Genomic DNA, 18914 nt, shown 5'->3' on the forward strand with positions numbered 1-18914 from the left:
ATATCGAGCTCTGGCACGCAGCCAATTCACTCTATAGACTGGAGGGTAAATTAGCAGGAGGCCTAGAGATCGATCGGACAATTACGAACACTCGTCCATCCATTCTGATGAACCTCAATCTCCAGCGACATCCATGGTCCAGAACCAAGCCAGGTTGACGTTCCTGAGCCCGGAGGTGCTAGCCTCGATGACGGCAGTCTTCACGTGCAGGTCCTTCTTATCCAAAGGGCGATAGAGGGCCAAGTCTTCATCGGTGGCGTCTAAGCGCATAATGGTGCGTCGGTTGGCGGAATAGAGCCTGGCGCAGGCCAAGACGGTCTGATCGGCAGCATGAACCTCCGCCTGTGCACGGGTCATGGTTCCGACGCTGTTGGCGGGATGAACCCTCTTGCGGTAGAGGTAAGACTTCAGTCCAAGCGCCATGCGAAGCTCGTGGAGGATGTCATTCATCAGGCCTTTGCGCAACTCCAACTCTTGGGCCGCCAGGGTCTGGAGCCCGTTGGCGACGGCGGCCACGAATCCGATCTGCAAAGGTAAATTCAAGGAAGCTCGCTCGGGAGGAATCGCATCCTCACCATACTCAGCGTCCTCCGGGTGTATTTGAAAAGGATTCTCATCCAAGAAATCCCAGAGCGCACCATCGTCACGATCTTCCATGGCGGGAACGTCCTCCAACCTTCCCATGAACTTCTCAGAGCGACGTTGGAATGTGAGAATGCTGACTTCAAGGCGCTGACGGCGCTCGAGAGTCTTGAGGTCCTCCGCCACGCTCGGATTTTGACCCGCCTTGCGGATATCATTCGCAAGCTTAAGCCTGAAGGCCGTCAGAGCTGTATTTTTGTTAAGATGAGGCAAACTCACTGTGTTTCTTGAATTTTGAGGCCAGTCGACAACCATCTGGCGGTGCCCTTCTCCAAGCCCTTGGCGGACTCCTCGCCCGCCAGTCTGAGTTGGGTGAGGTCTTTACCCGGGGCTTGCATTCACGTCAACTACATGCCACACGACGATGGAAGGATACTCACCCTTCATGAGCTGGACATCGAAGGTGTCCATAATCTTCGGATCATTTTGGCGAGCCTCCATAGCGTCGTCGTACTCCTTCTGCCATGCCTCAAGGACATCCTCATCTGTGGATGCAGATAAAGCTTCAAAGGACTCCTTGCTTCGTGGGAAGCCCAGGAGCACGCGTTTCCACTTTGTCATCAAGGTTGGCACTATAGGCAGCATAAGGCAGGTGGCAAATAGGGAAGGAGAAACCAGGCTCACCCATGCGAGTCGTCTTCTTCCAGTTGGAGTCATTCATGTGATCATCAAGGACTTCTTGGCAGTGAGCTCGGGTCATGCCCCTGGTACTGCCTGAGCCCTCATTTGTCGGCGCCCACAGGGTCTCGATGACCTCGCCATCGACCATACCAGCGCCAACTATAAAGTTGGGCGAGAATCGTTGGAAGCAGCAATCTTGGTGTCCGTGCACATGAAACAAGCCGATGCCTTGGTCTACCTTGAGCTCGAAGGGCATCCTCAGATAGGCGCTGTGGCGGAAATGTTTGCGGACATGGACGCCATACTGGCACATGATGTCGTACATGACGAGGATGAGGGTGATACCGGTGAGGGTCAGGAGCGCATTGCTGAGAGAGTAATCCATATTCATTTGTCTGCAGAGGGTGCGTCGGTGAGAATGAATCATGACAAGAGACATATGCGAACCTTTCTCCCTTCTGGAAATTGACGACAGTATGAGGGACGAAGAAACCATGTCTGGCGCAAGCAGTGGCCCCGATTCCTGTGGCGTCGAGGTTGGCGCGATCCACATTGGCCTGATTGACAGCGCGGTGCTCATGACAAGTGGAGCGCTGGTGGGCTTAGGAGTCAAGGGTGGAAGAAGAACGTGCAGCCAGACACGCACCTGATGCGACTCCATGGCCACCGCCAGATGAGCCTTGTAATCCTCTTGGCCAACCATGAATGCCTGGCCATCACTGAGGGCGACGTCCTCCTCGGGGTGCTTCATCTTCATGTGCTCTGCACTGAAATTGCCATCCATGACAAAGCCGCGTTTGAACTTCCACTGCACTGGATCCGCTTGCCAATCGAAAGGCAGGTTGAGCCCAGGCTGGGGACAGGCGGGACAAAAGATGGCGAGGCCACCCTTCTCCACAGGACGGAGGGCATCATGTGAGAAGCCGTGCCACTTGCGATATTTGAATTGGCGCCATTGGTGGGACACCCGCATCAGCTCACGATAACGGTCCTGGCGAGGAACTGGCATGAACGGTTGGGCCATGGGAATGCATGTGAACACTTACGGGAACGGTGCCAGGGAAGGCATTGCTCGTGACCCGTTTGAGCTTGCTGTAGTAGTTCAATGCCGCCGTCTTGCACTCTTTGTTCTCCAGAAGGAAATCATCGAGGACAGCGAATGTGAAGGCAGTATGGGGATCCTTGACGGTACCAGGGTAAAGTCCCATTTGAAGAAGCTGCATGTCACGCTCCACTGCCATCTCACACTGGCACCAGTCAACGCCGATATGGTGAACGCCAGAGATGCCGACAATGACTATGGTCCGATTCCCGTAACTATCACGGCGAGGTGGCCGGGAGAGCACCGGTGGCACATCTTCCTCCCAAGTGGGATCGGGAGCATCGTCGGTTTGCCTTGCTTCACCGTCAAGGGTGCTTGCCAGAGGTGCAAAGTTGAATGGGACCTCGCCATCATCTGAGACCTCGCCATCATGTGCATTTAGGTCTTCATTGGAGGCATTCCAGAAATCGGACCTCGGGGCCACCACCGGCGCAGGGTTGTTATGTGCTGTGAAGGCGCCCAGAGGGCAGGAATCTCCGCCATGCCCCAAATGGATGCAGACGCCAACCCGATACAGTGATGCCGGCTCAAAATAATGACCCTGCCAATGCTCTATCCGATGGAAGGGAGCACGCTGATGGCCATTACGACAGCAGTCGGTACAGGTGAGCAGTCTGCCCATACAGTCCAGGCATTGCCACCGTCCCTCGCCAACCTTGCATTCCGCACAGTTTCTGGGCTCAGGCGGGGCTTCCATCTCGACAATGGCATGAAGATAGTCATCACAGTGGGGTATCCAGTCCCTCATGAAGTCATTCTGGGTCTATCGCGCATGGTCAGACCGTCAGATGGTCATGGCGGGAGTGCCCACCTTTGTCTTCCGAGCCGCCGGATCCAGCTGAATCGGCACACCTATGTTGCCCAGGACGTTGCCATCATCCAAGTTAAACAAGGAGCCTGAAGCTGGAGCCTTCAATGGACTTTTGGAAGGCGATGGCACGTTTGAACCCGTGGGCATGGGCAAAGGTACGTCCACATAGCGTACTCCCCTAGTGGTCTGCTTAGCTACCTTGGTCACAAACTCAACCTCGTCATCCAGGTCTACAACGAGCCTGCTTTTGTTGCGTCTGCTCATGGTTCAGGTCAGTGAGGAGTCGTATTCCAAGCCAATTGATGAGCATTGTGTCCCTATCGCACAACACATGCAAATCACACACGGCCTTGCTGCCCATCAGACTACTCATCAAAGTGGTTAAGAATGGCTGCAATGCCTGGGCCTTATCACCTTGTGGTCTCTTTAGGCACCATATCAGCGTTATGCAGATAAGGATGCCATGTTGGTGAGAGGTCCGCCAATCGTATGTCGCCCTCAGTGCTAACTTTGCCTTGACTCGGAGTAGCATAATGTTCAAAAGGGAAACGTGCACTTGCACCGCGCGCTCGCCAACACTGCCGCCATCTGCCCCACTAGCACTCACAACTTCTCGACCGAATACATTTTGCCACCATCTCCGCCAACTTCGAGGTCCGCCAACCATATGCTGCCATCAGTGATAACTACACCTTGAGCTGAACACTGTCGAGATGTGAAATGCGCACTCGTACCGCGCGCTCGCCAACCTTCAGCTAGGATTCGGAAATTTGTGACTCCATACATTTCGCCATCACCTCCACCAACTTTGTCCCGCCAATGAAGCTGCCATCGACAGTCTCCATCCCCTGCATAGTGTTCTCGTCTCCATCAGTCTTTGGCATGATGTCCCTCTAATAAGCGAGCCAGTTAGGACCTGTTCTGAGTTAGGAATGCAGACTCGGTGATGAACTGTGCACATGCCAATGTGTGAGGCGTAATATGAAGCTTGCATCCAGTGGGGCGCCGGAATGCCTAGCCTGTTCTGGACACCCTCTCGCATGAAGTATGCATAGACGAGCCTTTCGCCATCTGCTCGAGTGACGCCATGACGAATCGCCTTTCCACAGAAGGCTATGACAGTTCCAGGACTATAATCGATGACGACACGCATGGCGGGGAACTTCAACCACGCGCAAGTGTAGTTGCCCAACATCGCCAACAGGTCGTAGAACGTGTATCTTGTCTTGCTATCTCGGTGGAAAGGAGTTTCCCGGTTGGCGATCACCTGGAGCGCATTGAATGGCGATGACCAGTTCAGCGCCATCTCTCGCAATTCTGGGTCTTGCTGGATCAAACCCAAGCACTGGCGTCCTGCGGCATATAGTGTTGGGTGAACGACGGCCAGGATGGCGCCCAGCAATGCGGAGGAGTCATGAATATCATGCAGCCAACTTCTTCCGCCCTCAAGCTTCAGGCTGGCGGAGGTCTCCAGCCTCCCAGACTCCATATGCTGCAAAGGCTGTCCGGACGCAAGGCAAATGGCATGGCGAGGAGACCCACCTCTCTTACTTGTTGGAACCAACCTGGCGAGAGACACAAGGAGCCCGCTGGGAATTGGGCACACTCCTCAGGAGGCAAGAAGTACAACGGGTTGTGTCGCCAACTGGCGGTGGTGCTGGAAGGCTTACTGGCTGCTATTGCTGGGTGTAGGGCCCTGGTCGCTTGGAGCATCTTACCTGGCGGTCTGGTATCAACACTCTTGAAAGTATCCAAGCCAAGATGCGTCCGTGCATGTCCACGAGGGTGGCGGGCTGGTCTATGCGTATTTCGCTCTCACCAAATGGAGGAGGCCACTTCCGTTCCAGTTCTGCCTCGAGGACTTCATTCTGCCCTGTGGGCTGAATCGAAAGGCTGTCGCAATATCTATCAATGTCCCACTGCAGCCTTACTATTACAATGGCGTGATCAGTGTGATCAGACCTGCGGCAAGACTAATGACTACCAGGATTACGGATGGCCTTCACAAGAGCATCTGCAATGCCATTGCACTCCAATAGGAGGGCGGATGGCATGGACAGAGGCACTTCTATAGATGGTGCAGAATGGGCTGCATGAGTGGCCAGATGGAGCTTTCGGCGGAACATGAGCTCCGAGACTCCTGCTATCTGATCGGTCAGTGGCATGGGTGACAGATTGCTCATCTTGATACTGTCTGCCAATCAATGGGACGATTACAGCATGCATCGGTTGAAGGGACGCACAGGTGTATGGCGGGCTCAGGCGGTTGGCTTGCAGATGCAGGGGAGAATGTAGGAGGGGCCAGAATGGTAAAGAACAGTATGCATTCATCTGCCTGCATATTGCTTGCAAGCACGTCCCTTGCACATCTCACATGTTCATCATGCCGCCGAGCCGGACTTGATGCCGCCATGCCGGATCACGGGCCGGGTGGTCCGCCATGTCTGGGCCCTTCGTCACCGCCATCTAATTGGCCGAGCCTAACTCCGAGGAAGCCCTTTATCCCACAGATTGGCATGCAGATGATCGCCAGATTGCCTCCGCCTAGCATTCGCGAGATGAAGTTGGCGTGGTGTGCTCTGCCATAGAAGCGGCATTCAACATTGCCTTTCACCAGGCATGAATGCTAGTGCATACCTACTACCACCTCCCGCCACTGCGAAAAATACACATACAATGCTTCAGCAGTCACCACACACCATGGCGAGGCGGGTAATTGGTGTAAGCCCAAATGGGCCATCAGCACGTGCATGTTGAGTTGTGGGCGGCCGACGAGGAAATGGACAGAGCGCTGCCCGTTGAACTATCGACCCCCTTCACTGTCCCAACACAAAAATCTCATCCTCAACATCGAGAAAGCATGCCGGCGAGATTTGTAATTTTGACGGAGCATCAGCCCATACTCTCTGAGAAGCTGCGGTCTTATGACACGGCAGATGCCAAGGGACGCAAGACTCTGGTTCAGAGCTTGCGCCAGAAGCTGAAGACACAGTTTGTCGACACGTCAAATTATGACGACATCATTGTGGAAACTGTGAGCAGTGTTTCATGTCTGTGAGGTCCCCACTAACTCTCACCGCAGAAAATCCGAGAGTGGCTCAATAACCACGCCCGCCATGCGCAGGAGAAAGTGACGAAAAAGCGTATGCATGTTTCTGGCAAGCCCAATGCCTTCAAGGTGTGGGATGCGCTGGAGAGGGACAAGGTGACTGAGGCCGCGCGAGCACTCGCAGCAGATAAGGGTTGCAATGTCTCCAAGGTGTGGAGAGTCGCACGGAGTGCCGAATGGGCAAAACTGTCCAAGGAGGAGCAGAAGGTGTATGAGGAAAAGGCGGAAAGTTGGCGCAATGGCACTCTGGATGATAAGACGAAAATGAAGTGCGTACCTCCTGTCACGTAGCATAAGGCAAATCCTGACCTAAGACAGGCTGAGGGAGCAGCGAATGATGCAATATCTGAAGAATTTTGCCAAGACTATGTGGGACACCATGGGCATTCGCATGGCATTCATGCTAGTATATCCGAAGGAAGCGGGGAGTCTGAAGGTAGAGATGTGAGCGTAGACTGTCCGACTGTCGCCATCTGCTAACCCCCGAGTGAAGGGTGGAGGTCAACCACACCATCACCAATGGAACTCCATTCGGGGCCTGTCCTGGGTGGCTGCGTGCTTACCAGCCTCTAGCAAAGGTGTTCTCTGAGTGGGCCAAAGGCGAATACGGTAAGAAGACCTCAGTTGCATTGTCGCTGGCACACTGACCTGATTTCTTAGGTGTGACTGAGACTACGGTGACGGTGAAGAAGACACCTGCCGATTGCATGCGGGCCATGGACAAGATTCAGTTGACGGCCAATGGTTTTCCTCTGCTCCCCTCGGTGCCCGAAGGTATGGCGGAAGCGCCTCTCAAGGTGATGAAGGTACAAGTTCGAGACTTCATGAATCATCACTATGGTATGACACTCCCACTCGGTGTTGAGAGATGCTGACCAGTTTACAGCATTGGCGAAGGGTGTTCGGAACTGCAAGTCGCCATGGACGAAGCTGAACAGCATAGACGACATCAATGAGGTTATTCCAGCGGAGATGCTACCTGAGAACTTCCAGTGGATCGATCCCTCAAAGATGACAAGTGTTCCTGTTCGTGCCCTCCTCGACCACTGGCGGGCACGCCAAGAGGAACATGGACCTGAGCAGACCATGCGATTCACCCAGTACTTTGACAAGGATGGCGAAGCTGCTCCCGCCAAGTATGATCCTCTTCCACCACTTGACGGATCAGCACAGGCATTAGAAGAAGGATCTGAACATGAGGTCCAAGAAGCACTCACACCCAAGAAGGCGGGGAAGGCGAAGAAGAAGGGTAAACCTGTGCGCAAGGTCACGGGAAAGGCGGCATCGAAGGCGACAAAGGGCAAAGCGGCCCCTGGCGGAGCCAAAGGCGGTGGGCGTAAACGCAAGACGAAAGATGCATACGACTCGGAAAATGATGCCAGAAGCAGCCAAGACTCTGATCGGAGTTCGCCAGATATACCCAGCATGGCTTCCGAAGAAGATACGGCCAGCGATGAAGATTCAGGGGATGGCGAGAGCGTGATTGTGAATAAAGCGAAGGGCAAGGCAGTCGCCACCACCAATGGACGTAAGGCTAACAATGGTGGTGCACCTCAAGCGAGTGGTAGCGGCGGTGCCAAGACGAAGGCAAAGCGAGGTCTCCAAGACCTTCCTCTGGGCGAACTGCACAGGTTTGACACAGAGGAGACCGATGAAGCATGGAGTGAACTGGAGCCCAGTACAAAGGAGCTCAGGCTTGAGCTTCAAGGCCGAGCCCCGCGTCTCACTGGCGGGAGTACTGTGGGGAGTACTGTGCCCCACCTCGTGAAAAGGAGAGACGTGTTTCTCGCCACCCTTTCCGTCGAACCGCGATACCAGGATATGCTGAAGGAAGTCAAGATTGCGACTGTGGTGAGCTCCTTTCGTGGGGATTCATAGCCACTATTGATCATCCGTCATATAGCCCCAGGTGTATCGTTTCGCCAGGTATGATCTGATTCCCTGGAGTGAATGGTCGTATGGCCAGTGCTACCTCCCGCCGTCATTTCATGCGGTGGACAACTTTGACATCATCGAGAACTGGTTGGGCAACAAACCATGGCTGACAAAATATCGGTTCTTACATCCACAGGGCGTACAACAATCTGCACTCGTGATTGGTATGGCGCTGAGGGACCTCACACGATCTCAGTTCATTGAGGATGGCGAACCGACCAACCTTCTCGACTATGTGGTGAACTCGGTGATCTCATTTGACGCAGTAGAGCAGCTGCTTCGCTGTTGCGAGATCATTACCTTGGACATGGTGGAAGGGAACGTCACCCATGCCATGGTGAAGCCAGTGAGCAAGCCTGCCATACGCGGTGCCCCACAAGGTGGCGATGGCCTTGGGGGCCAGGAGGAGCAGGAAGGTGATGCCTCTGCAAGAACTCACGATGGCGCTGCTACTGCTGCCAAAGTTCACAAGGCTCACCAGCCTGCCCCCAAGGCTGACAAACCAATCATTCCAAGTGGAGGAGACGAAGGGCCGAGCCAGGAGACCAGTGGTGGGGCCTCTGACGATGGCGAAGAGGACGATGCACACTTGTCCGTACCTAGCAGTGGTGCTGAACGACCGCCACTGCCTCCGTTTATACCTAAGACGAGGAAGGCCGCAGCCAAGGAAGACCGTCCATCAGGTCAAGCCAAAGCGCTCCAGGGAAGGTCGATCACCGATGCCCTTCAGAGTAATATCCCCGGCAGGATCACTCGCAGTCAGCGTCAAGCGATGGATGAGTCGCCCACCAAGAATACCCGCAGTCAGCATCCACTAGGAGCTGTGAAAGATTTGAAGAAGCTTCCTGATCCAAAGCGGAAACGTCAACCAGCACGTCCCGAGCCCGATGGCGAAGACAGCTCTGGCGAAGACAATCCGCCACCTCGGAAGCGTGGACGTGGTACTCGGGACGAGTTGGTAGTGGCCTCACCGAGGAAGAAGAATGCGAGGGCCGAGGACTCGGATGATGGTGACAAGCCTCCCGCAAAGTGAAGACGAGCTCTGCCTCAGACCCCGGAGGTCAAGGACAAGGGAGAAACCAAGCTGAAGCCGGTCCGTCTGGGGAAAGCAGCCGCCAAAGTGAAAGAGAGTGGCCAAGTTGGCGCAGGTCGCAAGACCCGCAGTGGCGGCACCAGACCTTGACAATATAACTCCAGTTCAAAGTAGACTCGTAGGCTTCCACATTATTTAATGTGACCCATAGATCTACATAGGTAAAGCCATGGAGATGGTGGCAATGGCGAGGGGAGTTGGCGAGAACTTCAGCAGGCATTCAGTTGACTTGGAGTGGCGGTGGCAAATCGAGTGCATGGAGATTCCATGCTAGGTTAAAAAGCATGTATATCAATACTCTAATGACTACACATTGTGGCTATCTGGGCGAAAGGCGGTGAAGACCATGGCGGAGTCAACCTTCTCTCAGAATGCGTCCAGAGACTTCACCACCAGCGAGGTTTCCTCTCTCGCCGTCGCCACCTCCTTCCCCACCTTCTTCGCTTCATCCAAAGCGGACGTCGCCACCGCCATCGAATCCTCTTTGGCGAGCGCCAATTCCTTCTCCAGCTTGCTCGCTTGAGCGATCGCCTCTGCCGCCGAAGACCTGAGCTCCTTCTCCATGCTGTCTGACCGCGCTGCCTGGAGCTCCATCGAATGACGGAGGTCGGCCAATTCGCCCTGCAGCTTGTCGACATCCGCTTGGCTCACCGTCTGGTTCGCGCCTTGCTCCAACCTGTTGACCTTCTCCTTGAGCTCTGGCAGGCAATGTCGCTTGGCGACGAGGTCCGCCACTGCCAACTTCATGCTCTCCTGAAGCTCGATGGTGACCGGCCTGCGAAACTCCTCCATCGCCAACTTGACCTCTTCGCGAATGCTCCGGGCATTTTCTTGAAATGCGGATGGCGGGTTGATTCGCTGGAGTGCTGCTGTGATCTCTGCCTTGACGGTGTTGAGGTCCGCCATCCTCTCCTGGAATTGGACTTCCATCTCATCCTTGTGCGCCAGGAACTCCTGTCGCAACTCGGCACAATTCGCGCAGTCATCGTTGGATGACTGCGAGGTTTCTTCGCCACTGGGGGTGTCGCCTTCATTCACCGGAGCGGGACTTCCTGTAGACACTCGCTGGATGTCGCGCAAGTGGGGTGCTGTATCCCTGGTCAGTGCTGCATGGATTCGAAGCTGTGGCGGGCGCACTTACCCTTGCTGGTCGGAGGCACTGCTCTGAGGCGGTTCGCCTTTGCATCCCTTTTCGCCTCCGCCTCCTTCTTCGCTGCCTTGCGGTCCAGTGGGGCGCCCCTCTTAGCTGGCCTTCGCCCTTCATCGAGATGTCCTGCCTTCGCCAATGTGGAGGACTTTGCTCCCTTCGACGCCTTAGATATCTCCAGGGAGGGCGTCACCTCCTGTGCCACCTCGGCAGCTCCTGCACTCGTCTCGTGGGGCATCAGCAGCGAACGCCGCCGATCGTTGTGTGGCCGCTCCAAGGACGCGCGCTGTTTCATGGTTACATCGACTCCAGCTGCGACAAGATGTCCTGCTTACCTCATCCTCCGCCACCTCTGCCTGATACTCTGGCGCATCCTCTGGTTCGTCGGCGACTGGTGTCAGCATGCGCTTGCTGCTGCTAGCTTGCGGCGGAGCAGCTGGCCCTGTTTGGAAGGCCATAGCCCGCACCGCCTCCATTGCCAGCCTGGCGGCTTCCTCCATGCCATCGCCTTCTGCCAGAGGCATCTTGGCTGCTGCCTTCGGAGCACTCGCCTTCGCCTTCCTGATGATCACGGGCACCATTGGGCCCGAGCGACCTCCCATCGCCACCCTTGTCGTCTGCCCGCCCTCCTTCGCAACAGACTTGGCAGGCGGGACCTCATCCGCCTCACGTACTGAGGTCCTGGTGACCTCGCCACCATCTTGCGCACCTGAGTTTTGGCTCCTCACCGGCTTTGCCTTGGGTCCTGATTTCTTACCTTCACCAGGTTTGGCGACCGCACCAGACTTGGCAGGCGCGCCAGACTTGGAGACCTCGCCAGAGTTGGCGACCTCGCCAGAGTTGGACAGAGCCACAGCTCCAGTGGCGGTGGCGGACTTGGTGGCGCGCTTGGACTTCGACGATTTCTCCACCGAGGCCTCGCCTTCAGCGTTGGCTTCATAGGGCATGACGGTCGCCTTCTGCTTCGTCGCCTCGACCTCCTCGCCACCCTTGACCTTGGAGCTGGATGCTGCAGCATTGCGCGTCTTGGTCTTCTTCGGCAGCTTGCACTTCGACGCTCCCATGACCATGGGTTCTGCACCGTCGGGCTCATCGGAGTCGACCTTGACGTCATATGGAGGTGGCGACATGGGCAGTGGCTTGCCCTCTACCACCAGCACTGCGCACATCTCTTGGAACTCACGCTGTGCGGTGTGTGAGTTTCCTCGCAGGGGCACACCGTCCGTGTTCCTCGGCGCGATGCTGCAACTGACGCCTCGTGCTGCACATTCGAGGCAGCGACCGAAGTTGGCGGTGTTGAGCTTGCATGGCCACTCTTTCTCCTGGCAGCCAACGCAAGGGACGAGCTGCAGGAACATTAGCATAGGTCAATGTCTCACAAGATCGTTACTCACCGAATCTGTTGCATGTACCCACATGAAGTCAGACACGCGGGTGGACGTCTTTTTCCACATGTCCTTCTGCGACACCGTCACCTTTGCCTTTGCCTTTGCCGTCGCCTTCCCCTTCGCCGTCGCCTTTGCCTTCCCCTTCCCCTTCACCTTCAGTGCGACATGAGGCGTCGCCGTCATCCTCGTTGTCTGTTTGACAGGTTTGGCAGGGGCGTTCATCTTCGCAACACCGTCGTTAGAGTCCCCTGCAGTCTTGGCGGGTAGATTGGAAGGCGGTGCCAGAGTCTCGTCTTCGCTTTCGATGAACTCCTTGCTCTTGTATTCCTTCGTCGCACACTTCTTCTTTGGTGGCTTGACGGTCGGTACTTCCTCTTCATTGCTTGACTCCCTCGCCTTCCTCTTCCCGCTCTTCTTCGTGCTCACCTTCGAGCCCTCCACCTCGGTCTGCGCCATCCTCTTCTGCGCACGCTGCGCTCGGCCAGAGGTGGTCGGGGCCTCGCCTTTCTCCTTTGCGACCTCGATCGGCTTCATCCGCTTCGCCTTCGGAACCGCCTCCTCGTTCTCACTCTCCTCACTCGACTCTGTGATGACCGCCTTGCGCTTTCGGAGTGATGGGGAAGCTGGCGAGATCAATATTGGTCTGGCAGTTGGCGGAGGGGGCGACGCCGCATCGACCTCGATGGATTCGGGCTGGCCTGCACCCGGCACGTCTTCCGCCATCTCATCGTCGTCATCTTTGTCGGCATCGTCATCCTCGTCACTGTCGGCATCGTCGTCGTCCTCGCCCTCCTGCTCCTCTCCCTCTCCCTCTCCCCCATCCTCTTCCTCACTCATCGCATGCGCCGCCTTCCCCTGCGCCTTCTCCTTGCTCTTGCCCTTTCCCTTGTCCTCCCCCACCTCCACGTGGACGATACGCTCACCCACCATGCCTGTCCCGACGTCGTTGTCAGCTCTCTCCTTGCCTTTCCCCTTGGTGACGAGGTCCCCGGTAGCCAGGTCCTCCTCACCATGTCCCTGGGTGTCGTCATCGGCTGGCACATTGCCCCAGCCCTCCGCTGGCATACTCTTCACCGGTGGCAGCTTGCAATATGGATCTGGTGCAGTCAGTGTGTCGCTCGACGCCTCACAACGCTTGTGACTCACCTTCAGTCCACCACTGCCTTCCCAGGTCCTCACACTCCCCATACTCGTGCACAGCCAGAGGGTACCTCTTGTATATCCTCTCGTCGTTGTTCGATATGTGGTCCAGTCACACCAGGGCCTTCTGCTGGTATGCCCGGGTGAATTCCAGCAACGCGCTGATGACAATCCCAGGCATCTTCAACGACTTCAAGGGCTGCGGGAAACTCTTTTCAAGCCGACTCTGTGTGGCATATTCGGTAAGTGCATGCCAGACCTTCGACCGATGACTTACCACTTCGAGGTAAATCCTCGTCTCCCAGTCCGGATAGCGAGGGTCATCCTGGCGAGGCACCGCTGCAACAATGGCCATCAGTCGCGCGGCCTGCAGAACATAGTTGGGGTCGATATCCAGAGGCATGGTGAGCTTGGCAGAAGAAAGCGTGAGGGTGTTTCAAAAGCAGAGGTTGCAGTACAGCGGAGGCAGAGCAGACGACGCTATGAGCTGGCAGACGCGATCTGCACCAAGTTCAACTTCACACGCCATGTGACCACGTGCTTTGCACGTGATCGCTGGACTTGCGCGATTTCTCAAGTCTCTCAAGGTCAGTGTGACCTGCCGCAAGTTCTCATGGCTCCCAACAGTAAGTTCTATTGCTCTCCTTGTGGAATCTGACTCCTTTGTGATGTTATCTGACCTTTCTATGTCATATCAATCCCCTTTCTACAACTGATCTCCCGCGATCCAGGACTGATCGAAGACTTGTCTGCTCACCACAATCTACCTGCCATGGCCAGTGACGCGGAACCTCCTGACACGCTGGACATTACGATGGGCGAGTCGGATGAGGAGGATAGTATCGCTGAGCCCCGTCGTCCACTCATTTCGGATCTCCTTGACTCTCCTGGATCTGCCCAGATCTCCTTGCCTCTCCACTCTGCTTCTCAGACACCCCTCGCGCCCCGCCACACTACCCCGTCCCTGGTGGCTCCATTTGCACCATCCAACTCGCCACATGAGCATCTCCACCGCCACGCCTCGCCAAAGGTACAGGCGTCATCTGGATCTGTGGCGCCTGTGGAGGGAAGTCGCGCACTTATTCCTGACCCTCTGGCGCCAGCTTGGGATGAAAGTCGTGGCAGTTTGCCAATCCATAGGCGTGCACTCATCTCAGATTCCACCCCCACTGCGCCCGGTGGAATGTTCGACTTCGACACTCCTGGCATCTCGCCAATCCCTCGACGCGCCCTGTTGGAAGCTACTCCCCTTCCTCCACCAGCTCACACTTTCGACTTTCGCACTCCTGACACCTCCCAACTCCCTCGACGATCGCTCATCGCTGAGCCCCTTGACGCTACGCCACGTACATCCATCCACTTCGATAGTCAAGCAAGTACGCCGATGGCGAGGGGCATGCTGGTGGACGAGACACTTGATGCGGAACCAGTGCCGAAACTGCTGGACTTTGACAATAGTCCTCCCGCCACGCCAGGACGACGGTGAGCTCTGGTGATAGACAGCCCTGGCGCGACGCCTGTGCGTAGCCAGGTCCGGTGGCTAAATAGTCCCAGCACTTCGCCTCCAAAGAGGCGGCCTTTGTTGGACGATGTTTTAAGTCCACCGCCTCCGCCATCGGCGCCCTCTCACTCGCCAGCTCGCACTTTCGATGACAGCAATTTCCGCCACGATGCACCTGTCATTCACTATATGAAAGGCAGCATCGAGCCAGTCACTGTTACTTCCAGGATGCCAAGTCTGGCAGCACTTTCAGATGAGCTGCCGATCCATCGTCCCACCCATTGGGAACAGGTTCCAGGCTTATTCCCAGATACCACACAGCTGCTGCCAATGGCAGTCCCTGGAGAGACGAATGCCGCTTCTGGCTCACAAGTGGCCCGCCTCGGTAGATCATTTGCGCAGATCGCAGCAGAGGCAGACAGTTCCAGTGAGTACATCCCTGGCAACCTTCAGTCTGATGTTGACCTTATTCATAGTGGATGATGACAAAGGTGATAGCTTTGCGGTTAGTGGTCGTCACGCCATGTTGCGGGAGCACATTGTACGTCTTCAGCGTGAGCTCAACCTCACTGAGGATATGCACGTTGCGAACCTCAATGCCAGCTCGACCGTGTTCCAAATGGGGTACATTCTGAGGGACATTCGTGGCGAGGCGTATCGCAGCAACTGAACTAGTGTCTTTGAGCGTTCTGGTGTTAGCAATATATGACCGCTATGTAACAGCTTGTATACCAGTACAAAATGGATACATTCACTTCTGCATCACTAAGCTCTAAAGCCCATCGCTCCTCCAGTGTACTCTTGAGATGGGCGGACTGCGCTCGCCATCACCAAGGCATGTTGTTGCCAGCAATTGGCCCATCGCCAAAGGACCTGAGTGAAAGCTTCACTGCATGGGAATATCGCTCCGCCAGCAAAGGGCCCACTGCCAAGGGTCAGAGGGTTGGCCATCGCCAAGCCGTGTTTTCGCCACCAATTGGCCCTCCGCCATGAGTGCTGGTGAGTGATGGGCCCACCAGCAAAGGTCAGAGGATTGGCGATCACCAGAGCACGTCATCACCACCAATGCGCCCGGAAACTGCAGGGCTGTATGTGACAATGGGCCCATTGGTGGCGATGACATATCCTGGTGATCGTCAACCCACTGGCCTTTGGCGGTGGGCTGATTGCTGGCGATAACATGCTCTGGCGTTGGCCAACCCTCTGACCTTTGGCGGTGGGCCGATTGCTGGCGGAAACATGTCCTGGCGATGACCTATCCCATGGGTGCTTGCAGTAAGGCCCTCACTGAGGGTGCTTTGGCGATGGGCCGACTGCTGGCGATAACATGCTCTGGCAATCGTCAACCCTCTAACCTTTGGCGGTGGGCCCATCCTTCAGGTTACACTCTGGGCGATCGGCCCACTGCTCATTCGTCATACTCTGGCAGTGGGCCGATTGCTCAGACAAACATGCTCTGGCCATGGCCAACACTCTGATCTTTGGCGGTGGGCCCATCCGTCATCTCATTCGTCATACTCTGGCGGTGGGCCGATTTCTCAGACAAACATGCTCTGGCCATGGCCAACACTCTGACCTTTGGCGATGGGCCCATCCGTCATCTTACACTCGTGGCGATGGGCCCACTGCTCATTGATCATACTTTGGCAGTGGGCCCATCGATGGCGATAACATGCTCTGGCGTCGGCCCACCCTCTGACCTGTGGCAGTGGGCCCATTGCTTAACGGTTACAACACTGTAATATGCCCTGCTAGTGGGCCGAGCACTGGGAGAAGAACACTAGCGGTGGGCCCACTGCTAGTATCCCACACATGAAAGATATGGGCCCACTGCTGGTAGAGGTCAACATGGTGACAATGGGCCGACGTCCGCTGGCTGTCCAGTTCATGACAATGTCAGGGTAAATGGGAGTTCAGTTCAGGTAACATGACTGAAAGGTGTGATGTTTTGATCACCCATCATCAAGAGAATTTAAGGCAATTGTGCCTCTTATTTCTCCATGGCAACCTTGATCAAGGAAAAAGAGTAAATTACTATTATTACCCTGGTGTTTCAATTAGGACTAGTTGTGAAATTTCACAATCTCAAGCCATTCTGCTGTACTAAAACTTGGAAAAAAATGTGTAGTGAATTTGCATAATCTCAGATACTTTGACTGTACAACCCAGAGGTAAAGCATAGAAGGGAGGGGTGCTGAGTCAGTAAATTGCAAGTCTGAGTAATTCAGGCATGACAGTAAGGCATGTCAATTGAAACTCCAACAAGAGGCAGAACAAGGGAGTGGCATGCTGGCAGGTGTGATAATCTGTGACCAATTCAGTGCTCTTGCATGCAAACAGCCTCTTTGGTGTGTTCCATCTCGTATTCACACAACACTAGGAAAAAATTCAGGAGTCACACAGAAGATACTTCATATGTCCTGTATTTAACCTGAAATTTTTAAGGCAAGGCAGGCTCAATTTGAAGGAGTAATGACAGAGTTGCAATCATGTTTGCATTACTGAGGTAACAATATTAAGAGTAGAGATTGTCTTAATCAAGACACTTAGTCAAAGGCGACAAATGCTGATGCACACAGACAAAAACCCTTCCATTTCGGCCCACCCAATCCTACTCGAGAAGTGCTTGCTTTACAGCTTGCACTTACCTTGTGATACAGTACTATTTCGACCACTCCAGCGTGGAGTGTGACATGTGACCAAAAGTTTCAGTCTGGCATCATGGCAGTGAAGGAACATGTAGCGCGCTGGAGTGGGAATCTTATTCAGCATAGTGGTCTCCCATTTTGGAGATACTGCATAGCGCTACACAACAGACCTCAGTCCAACATCAATCGGAAACTGGTTATAGAAGGAGGGAACGCTACAAGCCCGAAGGCTACTTCCAACTCCTCAACTACAATCTGCAACTGTCTCAAGGTCCCATTCGCCAACTCGTGTCTACTGGTGATTTTGCACATGACATTGCATAGTCCATGGACTGCATCATGCAGTGCATTAACCTGAAGGCACAACGTTCCTGAGGACAATAAAGATAAGGAATGTGACTCCAGGAAAAAGGGATAGGGCGACCACGCACCAATGTCAGAGAGATCATCCGGCGAGTGGCCCAAACCAAAGTCTTCACGAACAGCAGGGTCATCATATAGAATGCAGATGGTCAAACCATCCAGAATGACAGCTGGATGATGGTTGACAATCCAAGGAATCATCCTTCAACCACCTTCCATAGCTCAGACCATTGCAAGGTGAATTTCCACTTGGGCCAGGACAGGGATATCACGTGGAAGGGGTAAGATGATCCCCACACTGGCCGCTTCAGACTGGGCTTGAACCATGAAGACCTGAGGGAAGTGTGAGGATCAGACACTGAATGAAACAGTGATGTCAGTTATTAAAGATAATCTTTTCGACTAATAAGCAGTAATTTAGATAAGAATTGTGTCTAATAAGCAAAGATCATCCTTCAGATCATCCTGAGATAATTTGAAGAATCATCTGAAAATTATCCGAAGATAAAATTATCTACAAAATACAACTGAGAAATTGCCACCAGTCAGGATTAAACTCTCAACCTCATGGTAAATCACATAACATGTTTTCAACTCATGCTTTAGACCACTAAACCATTGGGCCTTGCAAGTAGTAAACCTTATATATAATATGTAACCTTCTTTTTTGAAAGTAACTTAGTCAAATTCTGACTTTCAAAAGACAGTAAGTGGAAAACTCTAAAGTTGACTATAAACAAAGATGGTTTTAAAGCTTGTAGCATTTATATAATGTCTTGTAATCTCAGATGAGATTACAATAGTCTATAACAAGATGTAAGTATTCTTGCTCTAGTAGGTATGTTATAAATTATAAACATTTACTATCTATCTGTCAATACTGATTCACTGTCTAATAGACTTATATGAGCTATTGTAATAAAGAATTAACAGCCAGCTTCTTAGAATCTTAGCCTCTATTCTTTAGTTATATGTTAACTTGTTTTGCTAAGAAACTAGAAACTTTTCAGCTAAACTGTATTAAGAGGATGCTGTAATGACTCTTTAAGTTATTACATGAATGCTACAAGTTTTAAAACCATCTTTGTTCATAGTCAACTTTAGAGTTTTCCACTTACTGTCTTTTGAAAGTCAGAATTTGACTAAGTTACTTTCAAAAAAGAAGGTTACATATTATATATAAGGTTTACTACTTGTAAGGCCCAATGGTTTAGTGGTCTAAAGCATGAGTTGAAAACATGTTATGTGATTTACCATGAGGTTGAGAGTTCAATCCTGGCTGATGGCAATTTTTCAGTTGTATTTTGTAGATGATTTTCAGCGGATCCTTATTAGGTGCTCAGGTGAGCCCAGTGATGGATGACCCCTCAGATTGAGTAGGAGCATGAGGGACAGGATGGCAAGATATGATGTG

At 53.7% G+C, this 18914-nt stretch overlaps 8 protein-coding genes across 8 annotated transcripts; 3 read left to right on the forward strand and 5 right to left on the reverse strand.

Moving 5' to 3' along the window:
* Positions 1-114: 114 nt before the first annotated feature.
* On the reverse strand, positions 115-3440 carry SCP_0406740 (predicted protein; the record flags this gene model as incomplete). Its single annotated transcript, XM_027757402.1, has 8 exons — positions 115-814; positions 862-973; positions 1023-1214; positions 1267-1658; positions 1711-1856; positions 1910-2254; positions 2310-3128; positions 3177-3440. The coding sequence occupies 8 exons, from the start codon at positions 3438-3440 to the stop codon at positions 115-117; spliced, it is 2970 nt and encodes a 989-aa protein (XP_027613203.1).
* Positions 3441-3931: 491 nt separating this feature from the next.
* Positions 3932-4665, reverse strand: SCP_0406750 (hypothetical protein; the record flags this gene model as incomplete). The annotated part of the gene is made up of 2 exons (XM_027757403.1): positions 3932-4069; positions 4117-4665. 2 exons carry the CDS (start codon positions 4663-4665, stop codon positions 3932-3934), a joined length of 687 nt encoding a protein of 228 aa, XP_027613204.1.
* Positions 4666-4852: 187 nt separating this feature from the next.
* SCP_0406760 (hypothetical protein) lies at positions 4853-5517 on the reverse strand (the record flags this gene model as incomplete). The annotated part of the gene is made up of 3 exons (XM_027757404.1): positions 4853-5106; positions 5161-5366; positions 5420-5517. 3 exons carry the CDS (start codon positions 5515-5517, stop codon positions 4853-4855), a joined length of 558 nt encoding a protein of 185 aa, XP_027613205.1.
* A 519-nt stretch (positions 5518-6036) lies between these two features.
* SCP_0406770 (hypothetical protein) lies at positions 6037-9253 on the forward strand (the record flags this gene model as incomplete). The annotated part of the gene is made up of 7 exons (XM_027757405.1): positions 6037-6210; positions 6259-6554; positions 6604-6729; positions 6779-6894; positions 6946-7125; positions 7172-8136; positions 8189-9253. 7 exons carry the CDS (start codon positions 6037-6039, stop codon positions 9251-9253), a joined length of 2922 nt encoding a protein of 973 aa, XP_027613206.1.
* A 426-nt stretch (positions 9254-9679) lies between these two features.
* Positions 9680-13036, reverse strand: SCP_0406780 (hypothetical protein; the record flags this gene model as incomplete). Its single annotated transcript, XM_027757406.1, has 4 exons — positions 9680-10401; positions 10455-10746; positions 10796-11806; positions 11855-13036. 4 exons carry the CDS (start codon positions 13034-13036, stop codon positions 9680-9682), a joined length of 3207 nt encoding a protein of 1068 aa, XP_027613207.1.
* Positions 13037-13100: 64 nt separating this feature from the next.
* Positions 13101-13391, reverse strand: SCP_0406790 (hypothetical protein; the record flags this gene model as incomplete). The annotated part of the gene is made up of 2 exons (XM_027757407.1): positions 13101-13214; positions 13266-13391. The coding sequence occupies 2 exons, from the start codon at positions 13389-13391 to the stop codon at positions 13101-13103; spliced, it is 240 nt and encodes a 79-aa protein (XP_027613208.1).
* Positions 13392-13601: 210 nt separating this feature from the next.
* Positions 13602-14474, forward strand: SCP_0406800 (hypothetical protein; the record flags this gene model as incomplete). Its single annotated transcript, XM_027757408.1, has 2 exons — positions 13602-13614; positions 13720-14474. The coding sequence occupies 2 exons, from the start codon at positions 13602-13604 to the stop codon at positions 14472-14474; spliced, it is 768 nt and encodes a 255-aa protein (XP_027613209.1).
* A 243-nt stretch (positions 14475-14717) lies between these two features.
* Positions 14718-15159, forward strand: SCP_0406810 (hypothetical protein; the record flags this gene model as incomplete). Its single annotated transcript, XM_027757409.1, has 2 exons — positions 14718-14916; positions 14966-15159. The coding sequence occupies 2 exons, from the start codon at positions 14718-14720 to the stop codon at positions 15157-15159; spliced, it is 393 nt and encodes a 130-aa protein (XP_027613210.1).
* Between the last annotated feature and the right edge of the window lie 3755 nt (positions 15160-18914).

Source organism: Sparassis crispa, assembly GCF_003851025.1.
Source record: "Sparassis crispa DNA, contig_000003F, whole genome shotgun sequence".
Classification (NCBI taxonomy): domain Eukaryota; kingdom Fungi; phylum Basidiomycota; class Agaricomycetes; order Polyporales; family Sparassidaceae; genus Sparassis; species Sparassis crispa.